This window comes from Aulonocara stuartgranti (genome assembly GCF_965226115.1).
Source record: "Aulonocara stuartgranti genome assembly, chromosome: 23".
Taxonomy (NCBI): Eukaryota; Metazoa; Chordata; class Actinopteri; order Cichliformes; family Cichlidae; genus Aulonocara; species Aulonocara stuartgranti.
The window spans coordinates 9,061,353-9,087,435 of record NC_138958.1 but is presented as its reverse complement, the minus strand read 5'-3'; the positions used below and the strand labels follow the sequence as shown (position 1 = coordinate 9,087,435).

Sequence of the window (26,083 nt, the reverse complement as noted above, 5' to 3'; positions counted from 1 at the left end):
AAGGGGAACAGCTTGCTGTTGCACAATTCAAAGACAATTTAGGAACATAGCAGGATGTTTCAAAATATCAGACAGTTTCTAAGTAATGAAGTAAAATATGTTTTGGGGTTATTTTGTTAAGATGTCACTAGATTACTTGTAGCCTTAAATTAGTTAATTTAATGAGGAAATGAAACTCTTGAGATTAAGAATTTCTTTTGTGAGAGTTCTGGGTCATGTCAGGAAACATGAGCCGACCGCATTTTCAATGGGAAAAAAACAAAACAAAAAAACCCCCAAACCCAAGCATGCACAGGGGCAACATGCAACACAGAAGGACTCCACCTGTGGGGTTTTTTTTTGTTTTTGTTTTTTAATCTTTGGTCCACCCTTTTTCTATCTGACACAAATGCAGTAAGTAACAGCACAGAGGGTGGATAGCTGAATAGTTTTAGGGATCAGTCAAGTTTGACTGTTTTCAAATATAACTTACTAAATGTGCTCCCTTTACATGCCTTGGCTCTAAGTTCATGTAGTGGGAGGACAACAGAAGAACTCATGGTCAAATCCTGTTTAAAAACAACATCTGGGTTAATATTATTGTAATCGACAAACGAGTCAACATAAAACAATCAGAGCTCTCTGTAAACATTGTTTTCTGTAAACCAGCTTTATTGTTTAAGGAATGCAGGACTGACCACACCGTCTCTCTGGGAACACTAGAGCTAAAAGCTACTGTCCGATGGAGCTGACGTAAACCGAGAACTTCAAATAAACACCATTATAACTCACTTCCTGGAATAAAGTCCTCACTGATCAAATAATCTCAACTAAATGCACAATCAAGGCAGGTTACTTAAGCTTCATTCACAAAGTAGGAGCAGTGACTGACAGTTAGCCATCCTGGCTGCAGACAGTATAGAGCAGCTGCTCCTCCCCGGAGCCCATGGGGTGGAGGATGCATTTCCTGTGCTGGCCTCTCTGAAGGGCAGTGGTGGGAACAATAATCGATAGGAGCTGTAATTCAATCCCTGACCTCCCCAGCGATGCCTGGGCTGCAGAGGACACATCATTTAGATCCATCACAGCATTCTGAGTATGCAGCACAATTCTGCAACCTGCACATCTACTTACTTCCGCATGCTCCGTTGACTCAGACCCAGCTATTTCATTGCACTTCTGTATTAAACACCACACATTTAGACAAAGGTTTTACACAAAACTAAATAGGCTGGATTTTTTTCCCTTTAGTAGTATATTGCAGTTTAGCTGAATGACAGTGGATCTAACCTTCATATATAATGTGTTGCATAAACCATAAACGGTCAAATTCTATGAGACAATCTATTGATTCTGCTCAAGCTGAAAATGAGCAAACTCATTCTTTTGATTCGCCTAGCAAATTAAGACAGTCTAATTGGAAAAAAAAAAAAAAAGAGTATTTCTTAGGTCAGAAGCAAAAGCCCCCGTGGAATGATGAGCAGAACATGAGGAAAATCTGAATAAAAACACCTCTTAACTCAGGTTTTAAAAGGTCAGTTTATTACTCATAGAACCAAATGTCTTCAAGTTTATTCACTATGGAACAGCTGGCTGGAGAATGAGTATGAACAATGATTCACAGCATTCGTCGATATGACACCATATTCCCACTAAATGCAGGCTGCACTGCGCACCATTATGGAGTTTGTTTCACTATTGTTGGCTGACGACTACTTAAGAAATTCCATGAATAAGTTCATCCATCCTGTCTGGATACACACCCTGTGGAGTGTTTAGACAGAAATTTCACAAGGATCTTTTATTACAGAAGCACAACCCATCACTGCACCATTTTGTCACATGCTCCAAACACTCCCTAATCACAAACCCGCTGCACCCATTAACCAAATACAGTCCTAATCAAACGTATCCTGAAAACTGAACTGTGCATCAAGCAGTTGAATATTGTCTAAGCCTGCAAAAGATGACAAACGACAAAATGAAAAGAACAGCACCGCCTTAAAAGCCACAGACTATGCAGGTTCTTCAACAAGGGAAGTGTCACTCCACACGGAGTTAAAACTCAATTAAAGCTCCTCTGACCTCATCTTAATGTAGCAATCACGCTACGTCTTGTAATGCATAACTCACCATTGTGACCCCTGCCATCACCAGCATGGTTCAAAAAGGAGACTTTTTTAATATGATGGATCTTTCCTAATAGGGAAGAAAGAAGGAAATGTTTGAAAACAATTTGCCCAGTCAACAGAAACTGTCTTTCAAAATGAACATCAGCCTATAGCCTGCAGTCTGAGCCAAGCACATGAACACAGACGCAACAAGAGTTTCATGAGCCAAGCTAGCAAAACTTTAGATTATCTTCACACTTCACCAAACCAAAATGAAGAATATCACTTTGTTATTGTGGGTTAGTTTAACCGGTTGAGTAATGTTATTCATAAAAGACTAAGAGGCCAAGTGAGTGCAGCTGAAGGGAAGGCTGAGTCATATTTTAGCCATGAGCAAATAGGGAGCAAGCATGCTCTGACAGGTAGCAGTGGAGGGGAAAAAAGAAAATACCCTGAGAAGTTTACCAGTGTAAACTGGCTGACCTACATGAAAAATTATATGTACATAAACCTTTAACTACTGTCACAGGCACAATATATCCCCTACTACAGAGGCATGACACTGGCTTTGGATGTGTCCAGGCGGTGAACGATTATTGAGTTGATGTGGCAAAAGATTTGTATTTGCTTCAGAGCAGACATGGTAGCAGCTGGTATACACCACCTTTTGTATCCTTTGAACTTAATGCTCCATAGAGCTCCACGCTGTCTCACGCTGTCTGGAATGACTTCAAGGTGCACAATGCGATGGATGTTTTACAATGTCAAACTTCCTGACTGGAAGCGACTGGAGATGTTGACCTTGAATAAGAGCTGGCCAAAAATTTAATCAAAGACCTTTGACTTTTATGGATCTGTCCTCAGAGATTTTTGATCACACCTTGCCTACAGCTTACCTGCCAAGTAAAATAACTCTGCACCGTTAAACAGACATAACCTGCATCGCAGCTTTCCTTTTATGTTGTCTGAAAATGCTTAAGATCACCAAAGCTCCAGCCAGAAACAACAAGTATGCTTTTTATCATCCAGTAAGATGTCAGATTGCTAGATCAAATGGTGACAAGACACCCAGAAAAGTCATGATAGTGGGCTTTCTATGGAAAGGCATGTTCACAGATAAAAGAGACTAAATAAATAAAACACTCTTTTTCAACAATCCACCATTGTGTATATAAGTAGCAGTATCTTAAAAAAGGAAAGAAAAATCAAGGAAGAAAGTAAGAAGTATTTGACACATATTTCGCGATGCTGAACTAAACCACCTGGGTAGGACAGAAATCCACAATCCACAAACACTAAAAGGGGTTACAAAAAAGGTTCTATTGACAGTAAACACATCAAGCGGACAGAGTAACCTTTAACACTTTTCTTTGCAAACGCTGTTATCATTTTGACTGGCTCGGTCACAAAAGACAAATAATTTTGTTGCTGTGTTTTAAACTTTTGACAACTAGGTTAATGGCAGCAGTGAATGTGAATAATGTATTAAGAATGCTGACCATGAAAACATGAAAACCAAAATAATGTTTTAAATTGGGCTTGGAAATTTACACTGTATGCAGTTCTTAAATATAGTCTGTGTGGGCACATCACAGCAAGCATTGCCTTTGTAAGCTAAAAGTGGTTTGGTAATATTCGTGAATTGTTTAAATAGCAGTCTGACAGACCACAGTCCAGCCTAAACTTGGCTTTCTTATGCTACTGCCATGTGCTGTCGCATTACACAGTTAAGAGGGCTCCACCTACACTACCTCAGTTCTGTGTAGCTGCTTCTGTTTAATACTGATGTGAGATCACATTTTGACAATGGATTTGGCCTAGAGCTGGGCGATATATCGAGTTTTTAAAACATATCGATATATTTTTATACGAGATATAAGATGTGACAATATCCTTTATATCGATATAGTCTATGTTACGTTATAATTATAGTTGTGGAGCCGAAAGTTTGCCTCTCTTTCGTCCACTTTTGTCTCTACGCAACGTTACTCCGCCTCGCCTTCACTGAAGACAACTCCCCCTCCTACCCCATCGCTTCACGTGCAGGCAGCGACAAGACGGACACGGCAAATCTCCGTTAACGAGTTACTGCGCATCGCCCCATGCGTGGGGCTGGACGGCGTCAACGTGCTAACGAGCTAAACATGCTAACGAGCTAACCGCGCTAACGAGCTAACCGCGCTAACCCTAAAATCCTTTCATTCTCTCAAAAGTTGATAGCGCGCCTTATGTATGAATTCTGGTTGTGCTTGGTGGCCGCGAACCGATTTTATGTGGTACACGGCGTTCAGCAATCTGTCAAAAATGTTTGAGTACGACTTTGGTAAGCTACGGAGCTACACCGCTTGATAGATTGTCGGCGCATTACGGCTACCGAGGAGCTTCGCGGAGTGATACGTACTGTGCATCAACGTAATATTACCGTATTGTGTGTGTATAAGGACCATAAATGGCACCTGTAAGAGACGTGGTTATGAAGCGGATTTCAAACTCCAGGCTATCAGTCACACAGTAAAACTTGGGAACAGAGCAGCTGTAAAATCTGTCTGTCTTTGTTATTACGCTCAGCGTCTTTTAGTTTACATTTTGACTGCACAATTGTGAGCTCTTTGTTTAGCACAAAAACAACCTTGTTTTCTTTTATTTATGGAGCATTATTATTTAATGAATGCTCATAATTTAATTTTGAGTAATTTTTCATGTACATCTGTGCTGTATGTTAATAAAAGTGCCTGTGTGACATCTGGGACACAGCTTTGACTAAGAACTCTTTTTGTTCTTACTTTATGGCTTAAAAAAATATCGAGATATATATCTTATATCGCCATCCAGCTAAAAAATATCGAGATATGAATTTTGGGTCATATCGCCCAGCCCTAATTTGGCCAACTAGGCGAAAAACCCGTAATACACGCAATGACATCACTGCACCAATTCCAAATTCAGTATGAATTTTCTGACTTCACTTCCAGTGGTTTTCTGGCTCACAGTGAGTGGGGTAACTACTAACTAGCCATCAGGAAGACAGTCTTGCACATAGTAAATTAAAACTACTACTACTAATACTTTACTGGTATTCCAAACAAATTTTAAAGAAAAATAATTTTATGAAAATGATTTTCCTTTGACTAAAAGATTGGATGGGTGCCAAAAATTTTCCACTCTGTTAACAGTAAGTGAACTGACTGCTACGAATCATAAAATATTAGAAATCCTGCGTAGATAAACTTACTCAATATATACTATACGGTATAACACATCCAGGACAGGCATCTAAAGCAATTAAATCTCTGTTTTCCACACAATTAATTGGATTTGGATTTATTTATTTATTGCACAATTTGAGAAAAATGTATCTTACCACTGTTTGCACTTTAAACATTTAATAGCCTATGCCCAATAAACAAAGAAGAATATGAATAAGGAATAAAGCTTTTATCGCAATGTCAAATTTTTGCATATCTACAGTGTTATTTTGTGTATTGTACATGTTCAGATTGAAATCACAATGGAAATACAATTCATTTGTCAGCACACATGCCCCTATGCCACACTCTCAATTGAGCATGGATTGAGAGTGGTGACCACAGCATTTTACTGCCCTCCACAGTGAACAGAAAACACAGATAACCCAGTCGTATTTTTTCATACATGGTGTATGTAAGCATGTGTGCATAAAGCAGGAGGGTATTAAGCCAGTTTTTGGAAATATGTTAACAGAGATTAACCAAAATTGTAATCTATAGGAAGCACATAAAAAAAGCTATATATATATGAATTGTGTATTTGGGACATTTGTACCTTTAAGGCGGGTATGGTTACTGCGAGCATGTCTGGAGGAGCTTATCCCAGCATCTTGCTTTGTAACCGGATCTACCAGATCTTCTTCAATGGTCTGTCCCATGGTTAGCAGGCCCAGTCTTTTCACCCGGAGAAGCCGTGGGCCTGGCTCCCTGGGTTCAGTTCCCCCATGTTCAGCAGATCCCTCACCTGAGATCACAGCTGGAACCAGGCTCTTTAGAAAATCCATGGTCGATGAGACTTTAGGTCTTTTACTCTGGTGCATAGTCCAGTAGCCTGTGCCACGCCATTCTGACACAAATTACCTGCCTGTTTCACGTGCCCCATTTACAGAGGAGTAGGTAGTCTTTATAGCGAGCTGCAACCTACATGTAGCCGTCAGACGTGCACTCACTGTAAAGTTCTTAAGCTGTGGGCCCTTACAGAGCAACGCAGAAACTCTCTGTCAGGCTCTCTAAAGCTATATAGAGAGCTCCAACTGTAGCTAGTTAACCTGACAGAGTGAGAAACTTTCTACACTGCACATTACCTGTCTGTTGACAGTGTAAAGAGAAAGCAAAAAGACATGGATCTTTTCATAGGATGTGATGTAATTGCAAGTAGGCAGGGCTATATTTGAGTGCCAGGCACTATCTGGGGTGGGACTAGAACATGTTCCACAGGAGATAACACAAGCTTGGGCCTCTAGCCAATCACAACAGCGACGACACCAGCCACACCCTGCTGGCCTGTGTTACTCACAGGAGAAACACCACAAGAGAAGGAAGAAGATTGACAGGGACTAAAACAAGCAAGGAAGCGCCATAGAGCAAGCTTCACTCGCCCGCCTGCCTGCATTTACTGATAGCGCTTATCGAAGTCGAAATAGTGTCACTTTTTAGTATTCATGCACAAGCACAAATGCTCATTTGCTTTCTTGCTAACTTGCTTAAACAACAAGAGCACCCCTCCCCTTGCTTTCACTTCTGTTCAACTGTGCTGGTGTCTGAAACAGGGTGATGACAGACTGCTGTGCTCTGCTTGGCTGCACAGTTTGTACCTGCAGTGAACTCAAACCCTTCCAAATATCCCTTGCTGCAGAGTAAGGCTGTCTTATGCTGTGCTGACTCTCAAAAGCTCACTGCCTAAAGAAATCATCAATTTACAAATGCAGTGAGTGCTCTACAGCAACAGAGAGCTGGAAGCATTCACAAATTTCAGTGATGGCCACAGCACTAATGTGCAAAAAAAGATTAAAATGCTTAAGATGAACATTATATGCTGTTTCATCAATCAGTAAGCAGCATGATAAAGGGACTGTTCTAATGAAGACTCCAATAAGCACTTTAATATTAATAATGAAATAAGCAACTCTAATATAAAGAGGTTTATGGCACTAAAGTACTCAACAGGATTTAAAACCTTGCTTTACATCTTTAAAAGCTTATTCATCCATATTCCTAACAACTTATCCAATTCAGGGTCGTTGGGGGCTGGAGCCTATCAACTGCTGTCAGGACGAGAAGCAGGGTACACCTGCAGCATTGCTGGTGCATCACAGGGTTAACACAGAGAGACGGACAACCATCCACACTCACTTTCACACCTAACATACAGGTAAGCACAGGGAGAACATGCAAAGTCTCCCCGTTTTCTGGGCCTGACACTCACACTTGGATGAGTTTCGGGGTTCTCATCTTCCTCCTGATGTAAAACTTAAGTCCATTATTTTCCAGCGAGTCAAACGAGGTTTGCTAGAGCCCTGTACAATACAGAAGAGGGAGCTACTCCAAGCTGACATCAAAACCAAGTTTTTGCTATATTAGCTCACATTGATAGCATTATGCTGTTATGAAACACGAATGGCGAACGTACTCAAAAATTAACCGTGGCCTTTAAAGATTTTTTCTTTGTTCGACTAATGATTATAAGGAAACATGCACTCTGTGAGACCAGTAAGTGTGGTTAGGGAGTGTTTACACCCTCTACTGCAGTGTGCGAAAACGTCAACAGCAAGATGATGTAATTGTTGTAGTGTATAAACTATGTCAAAAGGCAGAGACAGGAAGTAAAAGCTAAAGACATCATCCTCTTCCTGTTTCTCTCCTCTGTGCTTTCTGTAAATATAACTGAAAAAGCAATACATGTAGGTATGCATGTACGTAAATATGCTTGAATGTGTTCTTGCATTGGCTGCATATGGTATAAAAAAAAACAAACCCTGATATACAAATAAGGTAGCTGGCTCTATATAGTAGGAATGTAAATATTGTAGTGGCAGGAAACGCCAGACACACTAAAGGGTCTAAGACGGCCCATCAATATGGCCCTATGTATTTATATTAAATAAAAGGGGAATTTTTACATCTTATTATGCAACAGTTTCTCTGGTTTGGCCAACTTGAGATCACACTCTGGTGTTTTTAGCACTTGATCTAAAATTAGTAGATACCCCAAGCTTTAGAAGTTTACAACATGACTACTTGACAAGCAAGCAGAACACTTGTTAAAGTGGGACTGTAGCTAATTAACACTTATGCCCGAAACTACACTACCAAAACATCAATTAATTAATTTTTTTTTAATCACACAATTTTTCCACTGGCATCAACATTTTCATATATAAAAAGTCATAAAATTGAATTAATTTACTGTTAAATCTATCAAAGTGTAAACCTTCACAATCCAGAAAAAACAACTGACACAAAAATGTTTTGTCCTCACTTAAAAGAACACCAGGAATTGAAATGTTAGTTCAGAAACTTCAAACCATTTTGCTTCCATTGCATATAAAGTGCAGCAGGCCTTTTAAGTTGCCATTTCCACTAGAGACCACAGATGTCTGCTAAGGCACAGGAACTAATTTGTAGTTCTAGTTTACATAGTCCTTTGAGTCTTTAGGAATTATATAAGAGTGAGGTAGCTAAATATGTCAAAGTGTGCCCATCTGACCTCTCATCTTACTTGCCAAACTGATTGCCTTAGTTATGGCATGCTGCAATTCATTAGGCTGGTAAAAGTTTCCAAAAGGAATAATTTGAAATCTAGATACAAAACTTGACAAATTATTAAAAAATATAATCCCAAATGTAAGCACAAGAGAAAAAGACTGTTTTAAGTTGCAAAGATTGATGTTGTTTCAGGACTACTGCCAGGCAAAGATGCAGAAAGGAGTTAGTCAGAGAAAGGGAGAAATGGATATGGCAAAGATAGCCATCATTAGGCCAGGGCACCACAATGGTCAGTGGAGGCAGCTGTGGTTAGCTGGGGCCAGGTCTGTGGTGCTGGTGAGTTAGAACAATACCCCTGCACAGGAGGCCCAGATCCCAATCAGCCCAGGAATGTGGAAGAGGAAACTCCGAGAACAATGTACAGCGTTCCTAGGCCATTCTGGGTCCCACCCATTTGTGCCTTGGTCTGCTTTCAAGCAGAAGAAAACAGGAAAACTACTGGGCCAGGGACCAGAAACCAGGGTCTGTTCTGCAGTCAGCTGAGGGGGCTGTCAGCATTAAACCTACCAGAGTCACTGTGATTGCTTTGTGCATGCATGAGTCTACTGCCCCACCTCTGGATGTGAGTAAACAGCTAGCATTCCATGTCAAGTAAGGTGAATATGAAAACAATGTTACACTGCCCCCTAATGGTACAAACAGCCACATCATCAAGCTATAACTCTGCCTTCTTATGCAAGACTCTCAAGTGTAACCTGAAATGATTCAGCCATAAAAATTGTGTTTTTGGACAAGTGTCTAACATATTGCTTGAGTGCAACTTCATCTTAATTTTTGCTTACTAACGGCTTGCTCTCCCAAGTTAGTCCCTATAAACTCTGGCTATTCAGATGATAACTCTAAATCTCTCAATTAGGAAACCAATACAGTTAATACGTTTGAAAATAAATATCAGTATTTCTTTTTGTATGCAATTTCTTATGGCCCTATTTGTTTTTATATTTACATAACTGAATCAAATTTAATGTATGCCATGGATCTATTTTTAATTTCCTGTACACAAGTTAAATTTTAAGGCTGTGTTTTCCATTGGTAAACACAAACGAAGTGCTGAACATTCGAACATTCGTACAGCGAGAGATCAAGCTGGTTCAGCTCAGTGCTGAATGGCTGTTGAAAGGCAACCCACAGAGAGCCTGGTTGTCATTGCTGAAGAATGTGAGAATGTGACCTAACCAGACCCAGTGTCAAAATTAACCTCCTTTCTTTCTTTTTTTGTGTCCAGACCAAGTGTGAGATGACACATCTCTCCCGGAGACCAAAACAATATGCACAACCACATATTTAAGCAGTCATGTGACACATGCCGGCATAACCCAACTTCACGACATTTACAGCTCACTGCTGAAAGAATAATTTCAACACTTGATTAAAACTTTTTTCGCCCCTTAAATATTAACACCATAGCTGCTACTGAGAGTCATTTTGAGACCTAAGTGGCAGAATTTGCCAACTCTGCCTCACACAAACTGTGGAACAGTGTTACGGAATCAGCCGTAACACTGACACTCAACATATTTTGAACCATTCAAACAAAAAACAGAACAGTAGGTGGGCTTCAGTGTAACTGGAGATTTTTTTAAGCCTTTTTTTAGTTGAATCCATTTTTTTATTATGTTTGGCACTGTCAAACATAACAATTACTTTATCAAATACTTTATCAATTACTGTCTTATGATGTTTGCTTTCTAAACATGCACTTCACATTTAGGCTTGATACACAACAGCTATGTCTGATTTAAAAATGCCCTGAAAAATACCTGATACAGCTTCCACTAGAATAAAATCAACTTTAGACAGCTAAGGGGGTCATTGATTCGATGGTATGGGAGAAAAAATAAAAAATAAAAGAATGCTTGGACACTGGGGCTTCCACGCAAACGCAAAGCAGGTGATGAAGCATCGCCAAGTATGTTTTCAAACCAACTTCATTCTAAGCCAATGACTAGAAAATATGGTGAAGCATATCTTCCCTTTGGCTTCACCTGCACAGGAGCCAAGGTAGGAGATTACAAGATTTTTGTTGTAAAACAAAGAGGAGCCTAGCAAAAAAAGTTTGGGAAACACTGCCTTAGGACTACAGTACAGACAAACACAGATGAAGTTAACCAAGTCAAACAAGAAAAGAAAATGCCAGCCAGAAAATACTAAATACTCTATTGTACTACTTTTAGAACTTTGCAAAACAAACACAGCAATTAATCCAACACCCTCCTCATTCCCACAGTATTTAGCTTGCATTTGCTCTAAAACCTAAACCACAGTACACAGTGGAACACAACCCCCTTAACCCTTGCATACTACCTTAAGGCCATAGAGCATGGGCTGGAACAGGAAAGTGACAGGAGGGCCCACAAATTTGCTGCACAGGAATCTGAAATGGAGTGCACAGAAATCATCCCTTTAACAACTACAAAGCAGAAAATTGATATGAAAACAGCATAAACAACCAGAGGAATAGAGAAAATACACTCTTTAATCTTAAAGTCAATCTACTGTGCTCATTTCATGCGTCATATTTTAATTCCTAGCCTAATCACTTTGAATGATTCCCAGTTACAAATAGTCCTTATTTATGTCATGCTGGGGCTTTGTACAGTCCCATATCTTAAAAAAATAATAATAATAATAATTTCAGCTCCTCCCGCTTCAAGTCCCTCTTCCTTTAAGTAAGCTTTCTTCTGGTTGGCTGCCTCTCACAAACCAAAGGTTTGAACAACACATGATTGAGCTACTTTGTCTGGGATGACAGTATTAGACATGTTAGCTCACAAGGGTATTAGAATGCCAAGAATAAAAGGTTATAGGTCTGTGTTACCTTGCTTGACAGAAATCATTGTAAACTCTTGGCATTTCTGTCAACAAAACTGTCTAATTTTTTTTTTTTTTTACAGTGCTGCTGATTTTTCTTTAGCTGCGGCTAAAAACCTCTTCAGACAGATTCCAAAGATTCCTCAATGCAGGAAAAAGCCTGGCTGCTAGCTCGCAGAAAAACCTTGTGCACATGCTGACCTCCCTGTTTAAAACTCTAGCCATGTTTAATATGCGCACTAACATATCAACAGTATATTAAGGAAAGAACATTCATTATGGCTTTACATTAACATTGGTATAGATGCACTTACTTTTGAGAGTTGGGAAAACATTCACACATGTGTAACTTCACTAGTACAATCTTAAAGCTTTCAATAATAGTGTCAGTATTTTTAAAGATATGGTATAAAAATGTCTAAAACAGGCATTTTCTCACACCCCTCCACCCCCGATTCTGAGGCGCCAATCAGCAGGAAGGATATGAGCCATAATCATATTGTTGCGGTGATGCACAGAAGAACTTCATGGCCATTTTAGATATGTGCTGACAGACATCTACTCATTTTAGGCCATGAAAATAGGTAGGTACGTTTTGTTTTGTTTTTTTAAATAGTACATCTCTGTACACTGAAATTAGAATTATGAATCTCTTCACATTCACTCAGAGAAAAGCCTTAGAATATCCACCCAGAATCATTCAAGGTAGTCTACCGAGTCGTGAGATTTACTTCTAGCAGGACTTTGGCTGCACGTCTCCATCAATTCAGAAAATTCTCTCCACTCCACATGAACCGATTCCCTGGATACTTGGATAATGATATGTTTTGCTTTTTCTTGAGAACATCAAGATTATGCCTCCAAATTCTTTTTACTTCAATTTGATATGCACTTGTGAAGTGATGACATGAAATATTCAGTTTGGCCAAATTCTGAAACGTAAATAATCCTTCCAAAAATTCCTGGCCCCAGTTAATCCCTTTCAAACTTGGCCAGACCTCACTTCTCACTAAACGTTCACATAAGTGACAAACCGAATCAATCACACAGAAGTAATTACATGTCTGAAATTCAATTATACAATTTTTTAAATCACTTTCTCCAACACATCCTGTATAATCATAATGCGTTAAAGACAGAGTGCTGCTGAACTGTCCAGTCACAGTTTCAAAGTGATGGGTCAGCCTACTGTTGGCTTCAGCCTGATTTGCTCTGTGTTGGGACAGGATTAAAACCTCCTCCTGAGCAGAGAAATAATCTGAAGATTACCCACTACATCCAAGAGGCAGTTACATAAGCATTCAAAGCCTCCAAAACTGTACTTTCCTTCTATCACTGTAGCAGCTGAAAGAGGCTCCTTTTATAGTCAAGTAATCTCATATCCAGTCACACATTCATTGTTACTGTCTGGCTCAGAGGAGACAGCAGCAGTCATTTTAAAGTAAAAATAAAACGAAGGCTTGGTAAATATAATCCAATCTAATAGAAACGAATACTGAAAGTAAGTACTGAGACTAGGAACTTCAAACTATTATCAAACCGTAGTTCAACAAAGGAAGGAAGAACAAACCACTTAGTCACACAGCACCCAGACAGAGAAGCCGAGTTGTGAGAACTTCCACTCTTAACATTGCGGACGAATGGTGAGAACAAGTCAGCGGACATAGCAAGTCAAAGCAAAACAAAACCAATGACAGCCATAAAGTCACGTCACAGCGACATACCGTTACCAACCTTTTCCCACCCACCACAAACACAGCTTGAAAATTTCAACAAAAAAAAAAAAAAAAGTCAGGCAACATCACTCACTTCTCACACTGAAAGACCTGTGAATAATATATCTGACTTCCTGTTCCATCTCAGCGACTCCAAAACACACACACAAAAAAAAAAAAACATGTGACCGCAGAAGTAGAGTAAGCCAAACGCAGAGCACCTCAAAAACGCTGCAGCAGAAATCCACCCGAGTAACAAAATCTCCTGCTCTGTGTTTAAGCACTTGAATCTAAGTATTTTCTCTGGCCGTGCTTAAACATATCTCAGTAATTCTTCTAACAAGCAGGTGCTTTACCAAGTCCGAGTATATTTAAGCGTTTAAACATTGCACGTTTTGACGTTGCTGCAACTTGTGCAAAGAGCTAAAGGTCAGCAGTAGCCAACTGATCTGATCAATGGTTAACCTGGCTTCATATATTAAAACCATCCTGCTCTTTCTGGTATGGGAAGGATGCTGCAAATAGGAGGCTGATACAGGAAATAGGAGATAACCCTGACAAAGACAAGACTGTCCTGTCACATGTCCACTACCCACAGGCTGCAAAACTAAAGCAGAGTTTTCTTACACAATCAGCATTATAATTTAGAAAACTAAGAAAGTATAATTCAATGCTTTTTTTAAGATAAGTATTAAAAAGGTTTGTAGTTTAAAACTGTTTACAGTCAGAAAGAGGCAGTGTCTACAGCAAAATAGACAAAAGAGGAAAGCCTATATCAAGCCCTGTCCAACAGTAAATGACAGGCCTGGCCTGTTGTAATCACTACCTCTTAAACAAAAATTTACTGGTTTCTTCCAAATGAAGAGAGAAGTGTGCAAACACACACCTTTTTTGAAAGATTCAGCAGATATTCCTCTTATCTTAATCTCGCTCTGGATTACATTCATAGGCAGAAAATATGAGGCATTAAAGTAGAGTCAACTGATCTAAACACAGAGGAAATGCTAAGAACTTAGCTGAGGCCGACTTGAGGGCAAAGACAGGGTGGTTTCTTTGGCGAAGGCAGACCCAAACATCAATTATGCTCCAAACCCTCTTTCCCAAAGCCAAGGATAATCTTGCTCAGCAGGGCTCAATTATAGGTTATTTCTAGCTAGACTCAGTCCACATTGTGCACTACATTATGCCAAGTCTTCCAACACAATCAATAAAATGTATCCCTAACTCAGAGTATGTAATACTATGCATTTATCAGAAAGCACAATGAAAAAGAAGAGGCTTTTGGAAGTTAACTTTATGAAAGTGCGACAAATGGTGACAGACTGCTAGTTTCAAAACAGCTACACAACTACTAGTAGCTATAAATGAAAACAAACAAACAACTTACTGTAACTAATCCTCCCAGTGTCTTCTAATGTTCCTTACCCATTATCACCAACATTAAAACTACCTATCTGTCAACTTTTTTTTTCGTTACAGACTCATGAATATTCTTATCTTCACAGTTTCACAGGAAGCCTTCGTTGTGGTGTGTGACTTTCCCACCAACAGAATGAAAGAAAACAGCGGTGCTGTTCAATGTTAAGCACTCTGGAAATATAATTTGCATTGGAGTTAATGCTCAATGCATTAGAATGTGACCAAAGACAGGTCCTAGTAGTAGGGTTGTGCAATTCCAATTGTCATTGTACCTTTCAGCACATCTCTTTCCTTTACTTCACACTGCTTTCTTTAGTTTTTCCAGTTGATTTATGATTAGAGTTTAAGGATAATTAATTACAAAGTGAACTTTTGTCTTTTTTCAGTTTAATACATCAATTTTTAACTCCATTTTTAAATAATTGTAAATAATTTCAATGTTCATAAGAGTGACCCAAACAACTGATATTTGTTTTTGCCATAACAGAACAGGCCTAGATCTCAGCAAACACACACACTAGGGGAAATGGTTAACTGAACAGCAAGGAGTTAAACCAAATTTGTGTCTGTTCCTTAGAATCTTCTTTCCTCACTTGTCCAGTTAATGATTTAGCTTTGTGCAAATACAAACACAGAGACACCTGGATCAAACCTATGTTTAGATAAGATGTCTACCCGTCATTACTGCACCAAATAAATGACACGTGGTATATTATATGCTATGCACACATCACATGAACTTTGGAGTCGTGTCCGAAATTGATATTGAAGGTGATAATATAAAACCAACCGACTACTAGGTCAAAGGATATCAAAGCTTGTGCTTAAGAAAATAACCTAGCTAAGCAAGATGTTTGTGCAATTCAAAGCCCATATCCAGGTGCCAACATGACAGCCATGAGAGATGGGTATAGATAATAAACCAAGAAAAAAAAAAGCTTCAAGTATTAAAATAAGCAGAAACAGAACACCCAAATATGGTAGCACCTGACCACTACTGCACAGCAAATACACAGCAAACAAACCCAAAAACTATGAATGACTTCGGTCAATAAGACACATCAAATGTTTTATGCTGCATAAGATTTTTATACACTCCACTAAAATGTTTATTTAACAGTTAATCCTTGCAGGGGGCAGCTTACTGAGAGCCCACTGTTGGGGCATTTCACAGAGCTTGGTTTTTCATCCACATACTCTTTAATGCCATTAACGTCTTTCCAGATTAAAGCAAACACACTAATTCACTGGAATTATGTCCCAGATAATCACAGAGAGATGGTGATCTGCAATCTAGGGGGATTCCCCCTAGTTGGTACACATCTGTACTGCCATCAGAGGCTTATCCTGGTAGATTTTGGGGCAGGGGCAGAAGAGCTGTAAGTCAGTTGCAAAGACCCACAGTCTAGCAGACCAGTGTCAGTACATCACTACAAAGGGTTGTGTTTACAACATTTAAAGTAAGTGATGTGTGACTTTATAACAAGTTCACCTTAGCTGCAGTGCAGTACTTAACAGCCATTATACTGCAGTAGAAGCAAAGACATTAGATAACACTATTTTTGGTATCATTTCTTAACTTGAACTCACAAAACTCTTAATAAAGATTAAACAAATTCAGGAGAATTTAGACAGGGGTATTTTATGCCTTTTCTGACACACAGCAGAAGGTAGTCTATTTTAGATGCGTTCAGTGGAAATACTGTATGTGGGTTAGGTGAAGGTGCCTGAACAGAGTACGTAGGAGTGAATATGATGACCACTCACTGGAGGTAAATGCATCAGACAATCCGCTTGTTAAGTGTGATGTCTTTATGCTCCTTGAGTTCCCATTGAGAGTTAAAAATAATCTAGTGCAGCTGTCAGGGCATCTATGAAAAATGGCATTTAGTGGAATCAGAAGTTAGTAGCAAATTGTCTAAGTAGTCGACATCGATTGCTGAAAGACCATAATCTGACTTATGTAAAAAAAACTTTTGGATGGTCCCTTATTCACAAGGGGTCATCAAAGCAGGTTGGTTTGCTAAATGTGATTTGACAGATTTTTACAGCTGATGCTCTTCTTGATGCTACACCCCCCCCCCCCCTCCCCCCCAAAGGGATTTGTGCTTTCCCCTTAGCTGTGAATCAGGGATCATTCACTTGTGAGGCAAATCACTACACTATGGAGCCAACATATTCTAATTTAGTGCTTAGAAAAACTTGCATAGGTAGAGAATGAAATGTTTTGGTGGTGCTTCTCTCAAGCAAAGACCTCACTTGAAATGACATCACTTAACAAGCAGACTAGCGCAACCTGACATCTCACACACTTTGCAACAGGAAGATGGCAATTTAAAGCCAAGATAAAGTCCAATCTAGCTAGGCTGGACATTTATTTTTTTAATCAGGTGATGTCTAGAAAAGATTACTTGGCTAGCAGTGCATGTGTAAAACCAGCAATGCATTGCGTCTGGAAAGTTTTTACAGTCAAAATCTGATCTTTTTTTAAATGTTTCACAGGCAACTAAATGTTTAAATAAGAGTAAATAGACATTATTCACTCTTACTCAACTGCTTTTAGTGTAAACAAGACAAAAGACCATCCAGTAGTGGTCAGTTTCTACTACTACTGCCACTCCAGTACTTTCATATACTTCACCCAAAGCTATTCCTGTACTTTCTTGGTAATACACTTTGTTGGTATATAAACCTTTAATTCAGCCGCTCAGCACTCTGGAAAAAGGTTTTTACTCGGGATCTCTTAATTTTTCTGTATTCATCTTTCCTTCAGTCCTGATGGTGTACCATTGCTGTCACAGAATTCACCACAACATGATGTGGCCACCACCGTGTTCAACTGTGTAGAAAGTAATGTGGTGTTTGTGTCCAAATAGTTCAATCTATGTTTTGCTTTTTTCTGTCTGAGAGACCTTAAGGTGTCTTTTGGCAAACTCTCAGTGTACTGATGGTTGTCCTTGATAGTTACCATAGGGCTGTATTTTCAACCATGTTTCTCAAATGAGTCACAAAGTATACTGACAGCTGCCCAAGTATTTTTTATAGACAAATTTAACCCCCCCCCCCCGAATGGCACCATGAACAATTCCCAATGTCTTTCCCAATGTGAAAGTTCAGTCACTACTAATGAGACCCAACAAACTTCCGTTTCCCTCCCATATCTGACCAAGTCTTTTAATGCTGCAGAAACACCTTAGTATCCAAAAATTAAAACAAATCTTATTGTAGGAAGATCAAGGATCAGTGATAGAAGTATGATGCACCGGGATTCAACTATCACAACAAACAATGTGTCATCAACTCGACGTTTCAGTTGTTTATATGTTTGCTCTTGTTATTGTGCAGCATATGTGCAGACTATGTGTAAAACATAACCGAATGCGGAATTTTGAACATGGATTTGGCATGGATTTTTAGCATACATTCTATATATGCTGCATGTTTTGCAATCTGTGCAAATATGCATAACAATGTTCCTGTTCTTCAGATCACTGTCCTAATTTGTTTGAGCAAAGGAGCGAACACAAACTGGCTTTTCTTCTTCTTATATAGTTTGGCTATCTCCACCTCCAGCCAGACAGCAGACTGACCAGATTCCTTTCTGCCTGTATCCAAGTGTCACTGCTTGGGTCTCAACAGAAAAGGAACAAATGCTTCATTGTGGGTCTTGATGCACTCTGAACAGGGGAATGAAGTCCTCGCAGGGATGATAGATGCAAATCTCGAAGTTCTCTCATTGTTATGCCCATGCACATGAAGCACCATGCTTGAATATGATTATTTCCTTTAAGCCACTCATAGTCATAACGTAATAAAATAATGCATCTTTATTTTCCTGAATAATGTCCCAGATTTAAAAAGAAAATAGCGCATTAAACACTGTTGGTTAACTCTGTGCTCGTGTTTACTTTGATCACAGCGGGTAAGTATACCAAACAAGTTTCACAGCAATTTATTTCCCACGACATGAACGTGAAAAGCTATGCTAAAGATGATGCTAAAGATGTACATAAAAAAAAAGACTGATGTGGCTAACATACAGGAGAATAAGCTTCAATGTAGCCTTTAGTTAGCAACTAGCCTGCTGTTAATACTCCACTAAGGGTACTGCTAAGCAAAGGGCTAGCTAGCAGCAGCAGCAGCCAGTTGTCAACTACAAGTTAACGTTCAACATGTAAGCTAACGAGCTGGCAGCGATAAAAGTAATGACAACAGGAATCTGATCGATGCTAAACTTGCAAGGTAGACAGGCGATTAACTCGCCCCAGCACAGCAGCCAAACTCCCTCTTTTAGCATGCTACGGCAGCCGATTTTGGTACCACAGTTGGAGAGCTAACCTCAACGGCAAAGTTAATCGCGGAACTTGGCATAAGCCAACGTTAACTACATTCGATAGCAACCTCCCGTGCCCTCATTCACCTCACTATATGTTAAGCCGACGTTACTCACAACTTTTGTTTCTTCTCCTCTTAGTTGAGCTAGGTGGCTAGCTTGCAGACGATCTTTTCATTCGCCGAACAAGCTTCAACATCCTGGCCCTTCTCCATTGGAAGGATTTGCGTAGTGGTGTGATTTTTTTTTCTCAGTCGGTTTCTGTGGTGGAAGAGCCCCACAGCCAGAACAGACGGCAGCTTGTTTGCCCCGCCTTCTTTGTTCTGATTGGCTCTGATGGTGTACGCCTACACAGAACTCTACGTTCTACCGGACAAGGAAAGTGCCAATCTTGATAGAACGACCTGTTGATTGGATGACGTCTTCTGCGGGAGTTTCACACGAATCTACCTTTTTTCCCCCCTTTCTTTTTCAATCTTACGAGAGTACACCGGCCTTGCGCGGATAGGCGGGTAGTCGGAAGAGACGCAGTATGTCAGGTATTTTATGATTTATTTATATTTGAGCATTGCTGACGGCAGTATCGAGTAATCACAAAAATATCAGTTAGAAAGCTTCCAAACGGATACAGAGATTAAGTATTATTTCATTCTGCGGACTAAACAAACATTATATATTATTATGTTAAAATGTGGAATCAGCTGTATTGTCTCTTTTTTTAAACGATCATTTGGATATATTTGTTGAGGCGTGTGGGCATGCCTGCAGTGTGTGTCGTGCCTCTTATGGAGCACTTTGGTCAAATTTGACTGGATTGTCAGTTACCGATAAAGCTGTTCTGGTATCACTTATTACTCATAAAAATATATAAATATAACGCGGAGGGGACTACTCTATCTCTGTAAATAAACCAATTAAACCAATATAAAGTACTTAATATAAGACTAACTGTGGTACTGCAAAAATTGGGAATGATTTTGTTTGCATCACTATATGAAGAAAGTGGAGAAACCAAAGGCCAGCAGTTATGAGCTCCTTTCATAAACACTAACTGATATAAAATCATAAAACTGATTAAACTTCATATTTCAAAAATGACCAGCTGTCTTCATCAAAAGAGTCATGAAGTCCTTGTATTATTTGACACTTATAAAAATATAATTTTGGCAAAATTAAATATAAAACACGTTTCGTCATAAAAGGAGTATTTACTTCCTAAAAAAAAATCATTTCATCCCAAATATGATGATTTATTGCCTTAATTGTAGGTTAGCTGAGCAGTGCTGCTAACTTTCCAAAACAGATTCAGGTTCAGACTCTGGCTAGGACCCTCCAAGACTTTTTCAAATACACTCTGGTGTTATCTTGGCAGTATGATTTGTTGAAATATGAACATTCACAACTGCCTTTAAGCACTCTGAAAAGGGTTTTCACTCAGGATTGCTTAATTTTTGCTTCTCCCATTCCTGTTGCAGTAAAGCATTGCTGATGCTACCATCACATGTTTGACTGTACTAACTGTAAGGGGGTGATGCAGACTGCCTCATATTTCTTCATTTGTTTGTCTGCACACCACGTGATATTGCTTCTCAAGCTCAAGGTCTGAGAGTCCTTAAGGTACCTTTTGGCAAACTCCCAGCTCACTGTCACATGCTCATTACTGAGGAATGTCTTCCATCTGACCATTTTACCATCAAGACCTGATTAGTGGAGGCCTGCACTGATGTGAGCAGTCTGGGTAACTTTTTAAATCAGACGTTATATTTGTAAATGCCTCTACACATATCTGAAGTAAAATCACACTTAGCATTACTACAAGTAGTGACCAATTCTCATTCACAATAGGGTAAGAAAGCCACATCGTGTTTTTTTCAGTTATACAACTTTGTTAGTGCTTTCACTTATAGACACACGAAAGCACAGGTTTTAAAATGTTATGGCTGTCTGTTCAGCTCCAAAGTGCACCTTCTGTGCTATAAACTGTCAAAATTAAGACCAGATTTCTTAATGCTCAAAATGTGGAAAAGAAAACAAAGAGAAGCCATTATTATTATTAGACTGGTAAGTACCAAATATTAAAAACTCAAAGATATGTTCCCCGTTCCACCTTTCATTAAATTCTGTAATTTGTCATGTACAGATTAACCCCTTACACCTTAGTTGTTTTTGAAGGTAGCCAAGCATTGCATATTCACTGAGCAACCTAAGGTAGGACTACTGCTGCTGTTATGGATGTGGTCGTTACTGTACTCATGCCTGATGATTCAAGTTTGGCAAAACCTTTTTTTTTTTCTCCATTGTCATAGGGCTGTTATTTATTTATTTTCAGATCTCATTCTTAACATTCAATAACTGTTTAGTTGTTGATAATTATGTCCAAAGACCTGGCTTTACCCATATATTCACCTCCCTGTATAAACTAGAAATTCTATAAGCGCTTGCTCTTTGATAGAAAGGATAGCAGCGCCCCCTAGTGATTATTTGATAAAATGAGACGTGTTTACAAGTTTTATTTAAGACATTGATAAGAAGGTGATGAATTCATGCAGAAAATCTCTCCAACACTGGTGAGGATGAAAAAGGAAAGGAAATACTTAAATAGGTGTGCATCAATGTACAGTGACACAAATTATGTAACATATCAAAGTTGTCCTTTTAAAAAAATATATATATATTGTTTTTCATATTTTCTGATAGTTTATATTTGCACTAATCTGAATACATTATTTTTACAGTTATGCACACTGAATGTTACCGTACATCCGTCCTCACAGTCTTTAAGCCTGTCCAGCTGGTGCTGCTGGAGCATTTTTCTTACATTCTTCACACACATGGTGGCAGGGTCTATGAGGATAATGTTTGGGTAAGTGTCATGCTGAGGCGTAAGGGTATTGATCATCCAAAGAGAGGAGAAAAAATAACAATGGCTGATAAAAATAAGTATCTGTAACATTTTTAAATAATTGTTTTTATGTCATTTATTAAAGGTGGACCAGCACAATGACACAATTTCCTCTGGGATTAATAAAGTAATTTGATTCCGAATGACTTTTGAATGCTTGCACTGTAACTCTGGTGGTCAATAAACAAGACAGAAGAGCAATTACTCAGAGAATATTAAAAAAATAAAGTAAAATGAAATAAAAACAAATGGACAATCAAATATACAACGAAAAACCACAAAGTAAGTCTTTTTCCGATTATCAACACTCCTCTTCCCAGAATCTGCGAATATTACCACACAACATGATAATATTACACAAACAGAAATTCAGCACCTGCCCTCCCTGTGTCTGTGACCAGGGTGATCTCTCTTTGACCAGGGTCCAATCCCCGGTCCACCCTGAATGCCAAGCTCCTGGAATTTGCTCCGACAAGTGCCCACATAGGATGCTTTCCCCACTGCAAATCCAAGGATCCCTGCAACTGAAGAAGAACAATTATTTCATTAATCACAGCTGCCACTTACAAACTGAGATCCAAGATACTGAAAGACACAAACCTGCTAGTTTTGGAAAAGGACCAAATCGCTTTGATGATTTCCAAATACCTATGTGGAGGGAAAAAAGTGATAACTATAGAAACACCTGCTTTACTTTGATCAATATCATGTAATTTAAAGTACGGTATTTGAATGTTAATGCTTTACCTTGGTAGATGAGACCACCGGTGACAGCCATGCTGCCCACAGACAATGGAAGCGCTAAAAACAGAAATCAAGTCAAACAGAAGTTACTCTGAAGCTGATCAAAGCCACAAACTGCTGGACAGCGTTTGGGGAAATATTATAATAGAATCAGAGTAAAGTTATTTTAAAAAGCCAGCATTCAAAACAAATACATAATGCATAAAAGGTAAGTTTTTCTGTCTGTGATTAAATGGCGATATTTCCCATATGAATGAATCCACTAGAAGACGTTAATTTTGCTTTGTTTGCCTATAGTTCAACCTAAATGAACTTTGGAGTAATGAGACATATACCAAAACTCAACCTCATGTCCATCTAATGGGATGGAAAGGACGGATACAGGAAGAAGTGATTGCTGCCACTGCATGTTTACATAACTGCTTGATGAGAGAAGATGAGCAGCAGCTGTGTGGTTAGTGGTGAGAGGCCGGGCCAAGATGGAGACTAAAGACAACGATGTGTTGCCACATGAAACACCAATAATCTTCAGTTTGGGAATTCTTTATCTAAAAAAGCCTGACCACAATATTTTCTTTAGTGCAAGCTGCTCACAGTAGCTTATACAATCTTAAGCTTTTGCTGTGATAATTATTTTCTGACAGTTGTATAAAAGATGTGTGGGTGTGCATAAATGACTGATATATCTTTAAACCTCTTGTGTTTTTTTTTCTTCTACTACTTTTTCCAGATCGGGTGTTTTTTCCCCCCTTAGTTTTATCTAGAACCTCTTTTTTACCTCTGGACACTCCCAGCCAAGCTTCACCCAACCTTAACCCTAAGTAAAAGCTCTGATCAGGCAGGGCAGAGTGGTTATAGTATTTAAATGATTTCTTTAAAAGCAATGCATATATAAATAATCATGATCAAATAAACACATTGTAATCACAACTGAGAGAATGACAAAAGTATAAAATCTTACTATGAGTTACTTACCCTCTTACTGATCTGCCCCCCTTTTTTAAGACCACACACTGAATTCCGCAGTGAAGAATGTAAACCCTCAACGGTAAGCTTGATTGATGACCCCTATCCCCTACTTCTACTACAAAAACCCTGCTTACACATCAAAGAACATTTCCAAGTCTTGTCTCTCACTGGGAGACATTTCAACAAATTGTTAATGAAAATTTGTGACACACGTGAGAGCATTTACTGAATGTCTGAAAGAGACTACCTCTGTACCAGAAGCTCTCCTCTTGGCACTCTTTCCAAACTTTTCTCACATCTTCTCTGTGAACATGGGCATCACTCAATGGGCACTGTAAGAAACAGAATAGAGGTTAGTTATCATATGTGACATATAGCATTGCATCTGGGCTCAAAATGTCTAGTACAAATTTGTTTGCCACTCACTTTCCACCCTCCTTTAATGGGAGCTGAACCTGAACCAGCAGCTGCCGGTTCCTCGGTCGGCACTGTTTGCCCACTTATTTCAGCACTCATGATCTTAGACCCTTCAGTAGTTTGTTGCTGGAGCTCTATTATGCTGCTTTTGAAGCTTCCCCTTGCCTGTGTCAAATGCAACAAGCTGTAATAGAACTTCCTGGACTAGACTTTTAACTCCGCCTTCCTAACAGAGCTCTGCCCAGTCAGATTTGTTTGAGCATGAGGATGACAAGCCAAAACAGGTCAGGTTCACCTCTGTATACCAGTTTACACGTCAGTGTTTGACACACCTTTTTTGCCTACAGCTTCGTGTTTGCTCTTTCATATCACTATTTAGTAGACCCACAAGTGTGGGTAAAGGTAACATATTATCTACATGTGTTTAGGCTAAAGATTCAATATACGCAGTCAAACTTCATAACAAGATCACCTATTATTGGTTATTTCATTGGACACACATCCCTATAAGCCAAAGGTCAAGGTTTTCTTTACTACCACTAATAAAAATGCAGATATCAGTGCTACAGTTTCTCTAATAATGGTATATATAATCTGTACTTAAATACCTTTCAACAGGTCACAGCTTAAGGAGCAAAGGCTCACTTATCCATGAAGCAAACACATTTGTTTTACTACTTATTTATTAACATCACTGCTGAGCATTAATTAAATAGTTTAAATTTTCTATATCCTAACAACTGCAACTGCACAAATTCTACAAAAATGCTCTGATTTAGAAAAAAAAATAGTAGCTGTTCACTAGTACAGAACTAACACATAACATTATTCTAAATAACGTATGACTAAAAAAAATTAATTTAAAACTGATCCAGGCCAATGCATAAGGCACCGTATTTAATATGTGAGGTATTTCCTACAAATTTCTAAGTGTACCTGCCAAATAAATTTAATTAGGTTTAAAAAAAAGGGGGGGGGGGGGGGGGCTACATTCTCCTCCAAAATGTAGTTTAATAGTATAAAAATGAAAACACACATCAAATGCAAAGTAACCCACCTTGAATCCACTATTAAATGCCCATATGCTGTAAACTAGTGCCGACTAGGACTGTCAATGCATAAAGAGTGTAACTGGAAGGCAAAGGAACTACATACACGACTGTGCAGTGGACAACTCAGTAGGCCGTTTTACCCATTTCTACCAGTACAAAGTAATACAAATTTAATCATGGCTGTATTGAGTAAGGTGCTGTGGTTTAAATAACCTGGTGAGCTTCTCTATACTCACACGGGGTATAGTTGCTTAGCTAATCATTTAAACAGAGTCATGTGAGTAACACCATAATGTTACTGATATATAAAAAAAACAACTTTGGGCCCAACAATGTTGCTACGTTTGCATTCGTTCGTCTTGTACAAAAACTGAGATTTATAGTCACATGACAAACAGGGCATACTAAATTTGACAGGGTAACGTAAATGAAGGTAAGTGTTCAGAAAGACTTTATTTATCCCCAAGGGGCAATTAAGAGTGGTATTTAGGGCAGCATCACTGCAAACATTCCGGAAATTTAAGTGCTGTCGTCCTATCCTTGGTAAAATCAAAACATAACTCACATTACCAAATACACCGTCTCCTACTTCCAACAAACGGCGTTGACTTTAAGCGAACCCAAACCGCGATTACACTGGGAAGTCAATTTAGAAGTAGAACTACCAATCAGATTTCATCGTGGGTTGGTTTCAATTTTGCACGAGGAAATTCTAGTGATTGACGTGCGAATAGCACGGCCTGTTTTGAGAACTATGACCAATCACATTTCGTTGAGGGAGGAGCTGGTGTCTTTTCCCTCCCTGTCATGACATGACACCTCGACTAGCCAATTGACAGC

The 26,083-nt window shown here is 39.0% G+C and overlaps 2 protein-coding genes and 1 long non-coding RNA gene across 12 annotated transcripts in view; 1 reads left to right on the top strand and 2 right to left on the bottom strand.

Moving 5' to 3' along the window:
- Positions 1-19,383, bottom strand: part of fryl (furry homolog, like) — a 75,147-nt gene extending 55,764 nt beyond the window's left edge. For 6 of the 8 annotated variants that reach the window (XM_082523102.1, XM_082523105.1, XM_082523107.1 and 3 more), the window contains exon 1: positions 5,892-6,427. In XM_082523102.1, coding sequence (XP_082379228.1) covers positions 5,892-6,156 — 265 coding nt within the window. In that variant the 5' untranslated portion in view covers positions 6,157-6,427. Of the gene's footprint in view, positions 1-5,891; positions 6,428-11,185; positions 11,256-19,276 lie in introns of those variants that run through there. The other 2 variants (XM_082523112.1, XM_082523103.1) reach the window with 2 other exon arrangements.
- A 173-nt stretch (positions 19,384-19,556) lies between these two features.
- LOC309699892 lies at positions 19,557-22,431 on the top strand. Its single transcript, XR_014274525.1, has 3 exons — positions 19,557-19,698; positions 21,895-22,022; positions 22,147-22,431. It is a non-coding gene; the product is annotated as an uncharacterized lncRNA (long non-coding RNA).
- On the bottom strand, positions 21,654-25,900 carry ociad2 (OCIA domain containing 2). Of its 3 annotated transcripts, none has more exons than XM_082523114.1 (8): positions 25,809-25,900; positions 24,201-24,356; positions 24,022-24,106; positions 22,809-22,862; positions 22,662-22,709; positions 22,438-22,585; positions 21,915-22,003; positions 21,654-21,723 (listed from the first exon to the last, which is right to left on the bottom strand). In XM_082523114.1, the coding sequence occupies exons 2-7, from the start codon at positions 24,288-24,290 to the stop codon at positions 21,937-21,939; spliced, it is 492 nt and encodes a 163-aa protein (XP_082379240.1). In that variant the 5' UTR covers positions 24,291-24,356; positions 25,809-25,900; the 3' UTR covers positions 21,654-21,723; positions 21,915-21,936. The 3 variants fall into 3 exon arrangements, with proteins under 3 accessions (XP_082379240.1, XP_082379239.1, XP_082379241.1); XM_082523113.1 differs by having other exon boundaries at positions 21,920-22,003; XM_082523115.1 differs by lacking the exon at positions 25,809-25,900 and adding an exon at positions 25,249-25,746 and having other exon boundaries at positions 21,920-22,003.
- Positions 25,901-26,083: the final 183 nt, after the last annotated feature.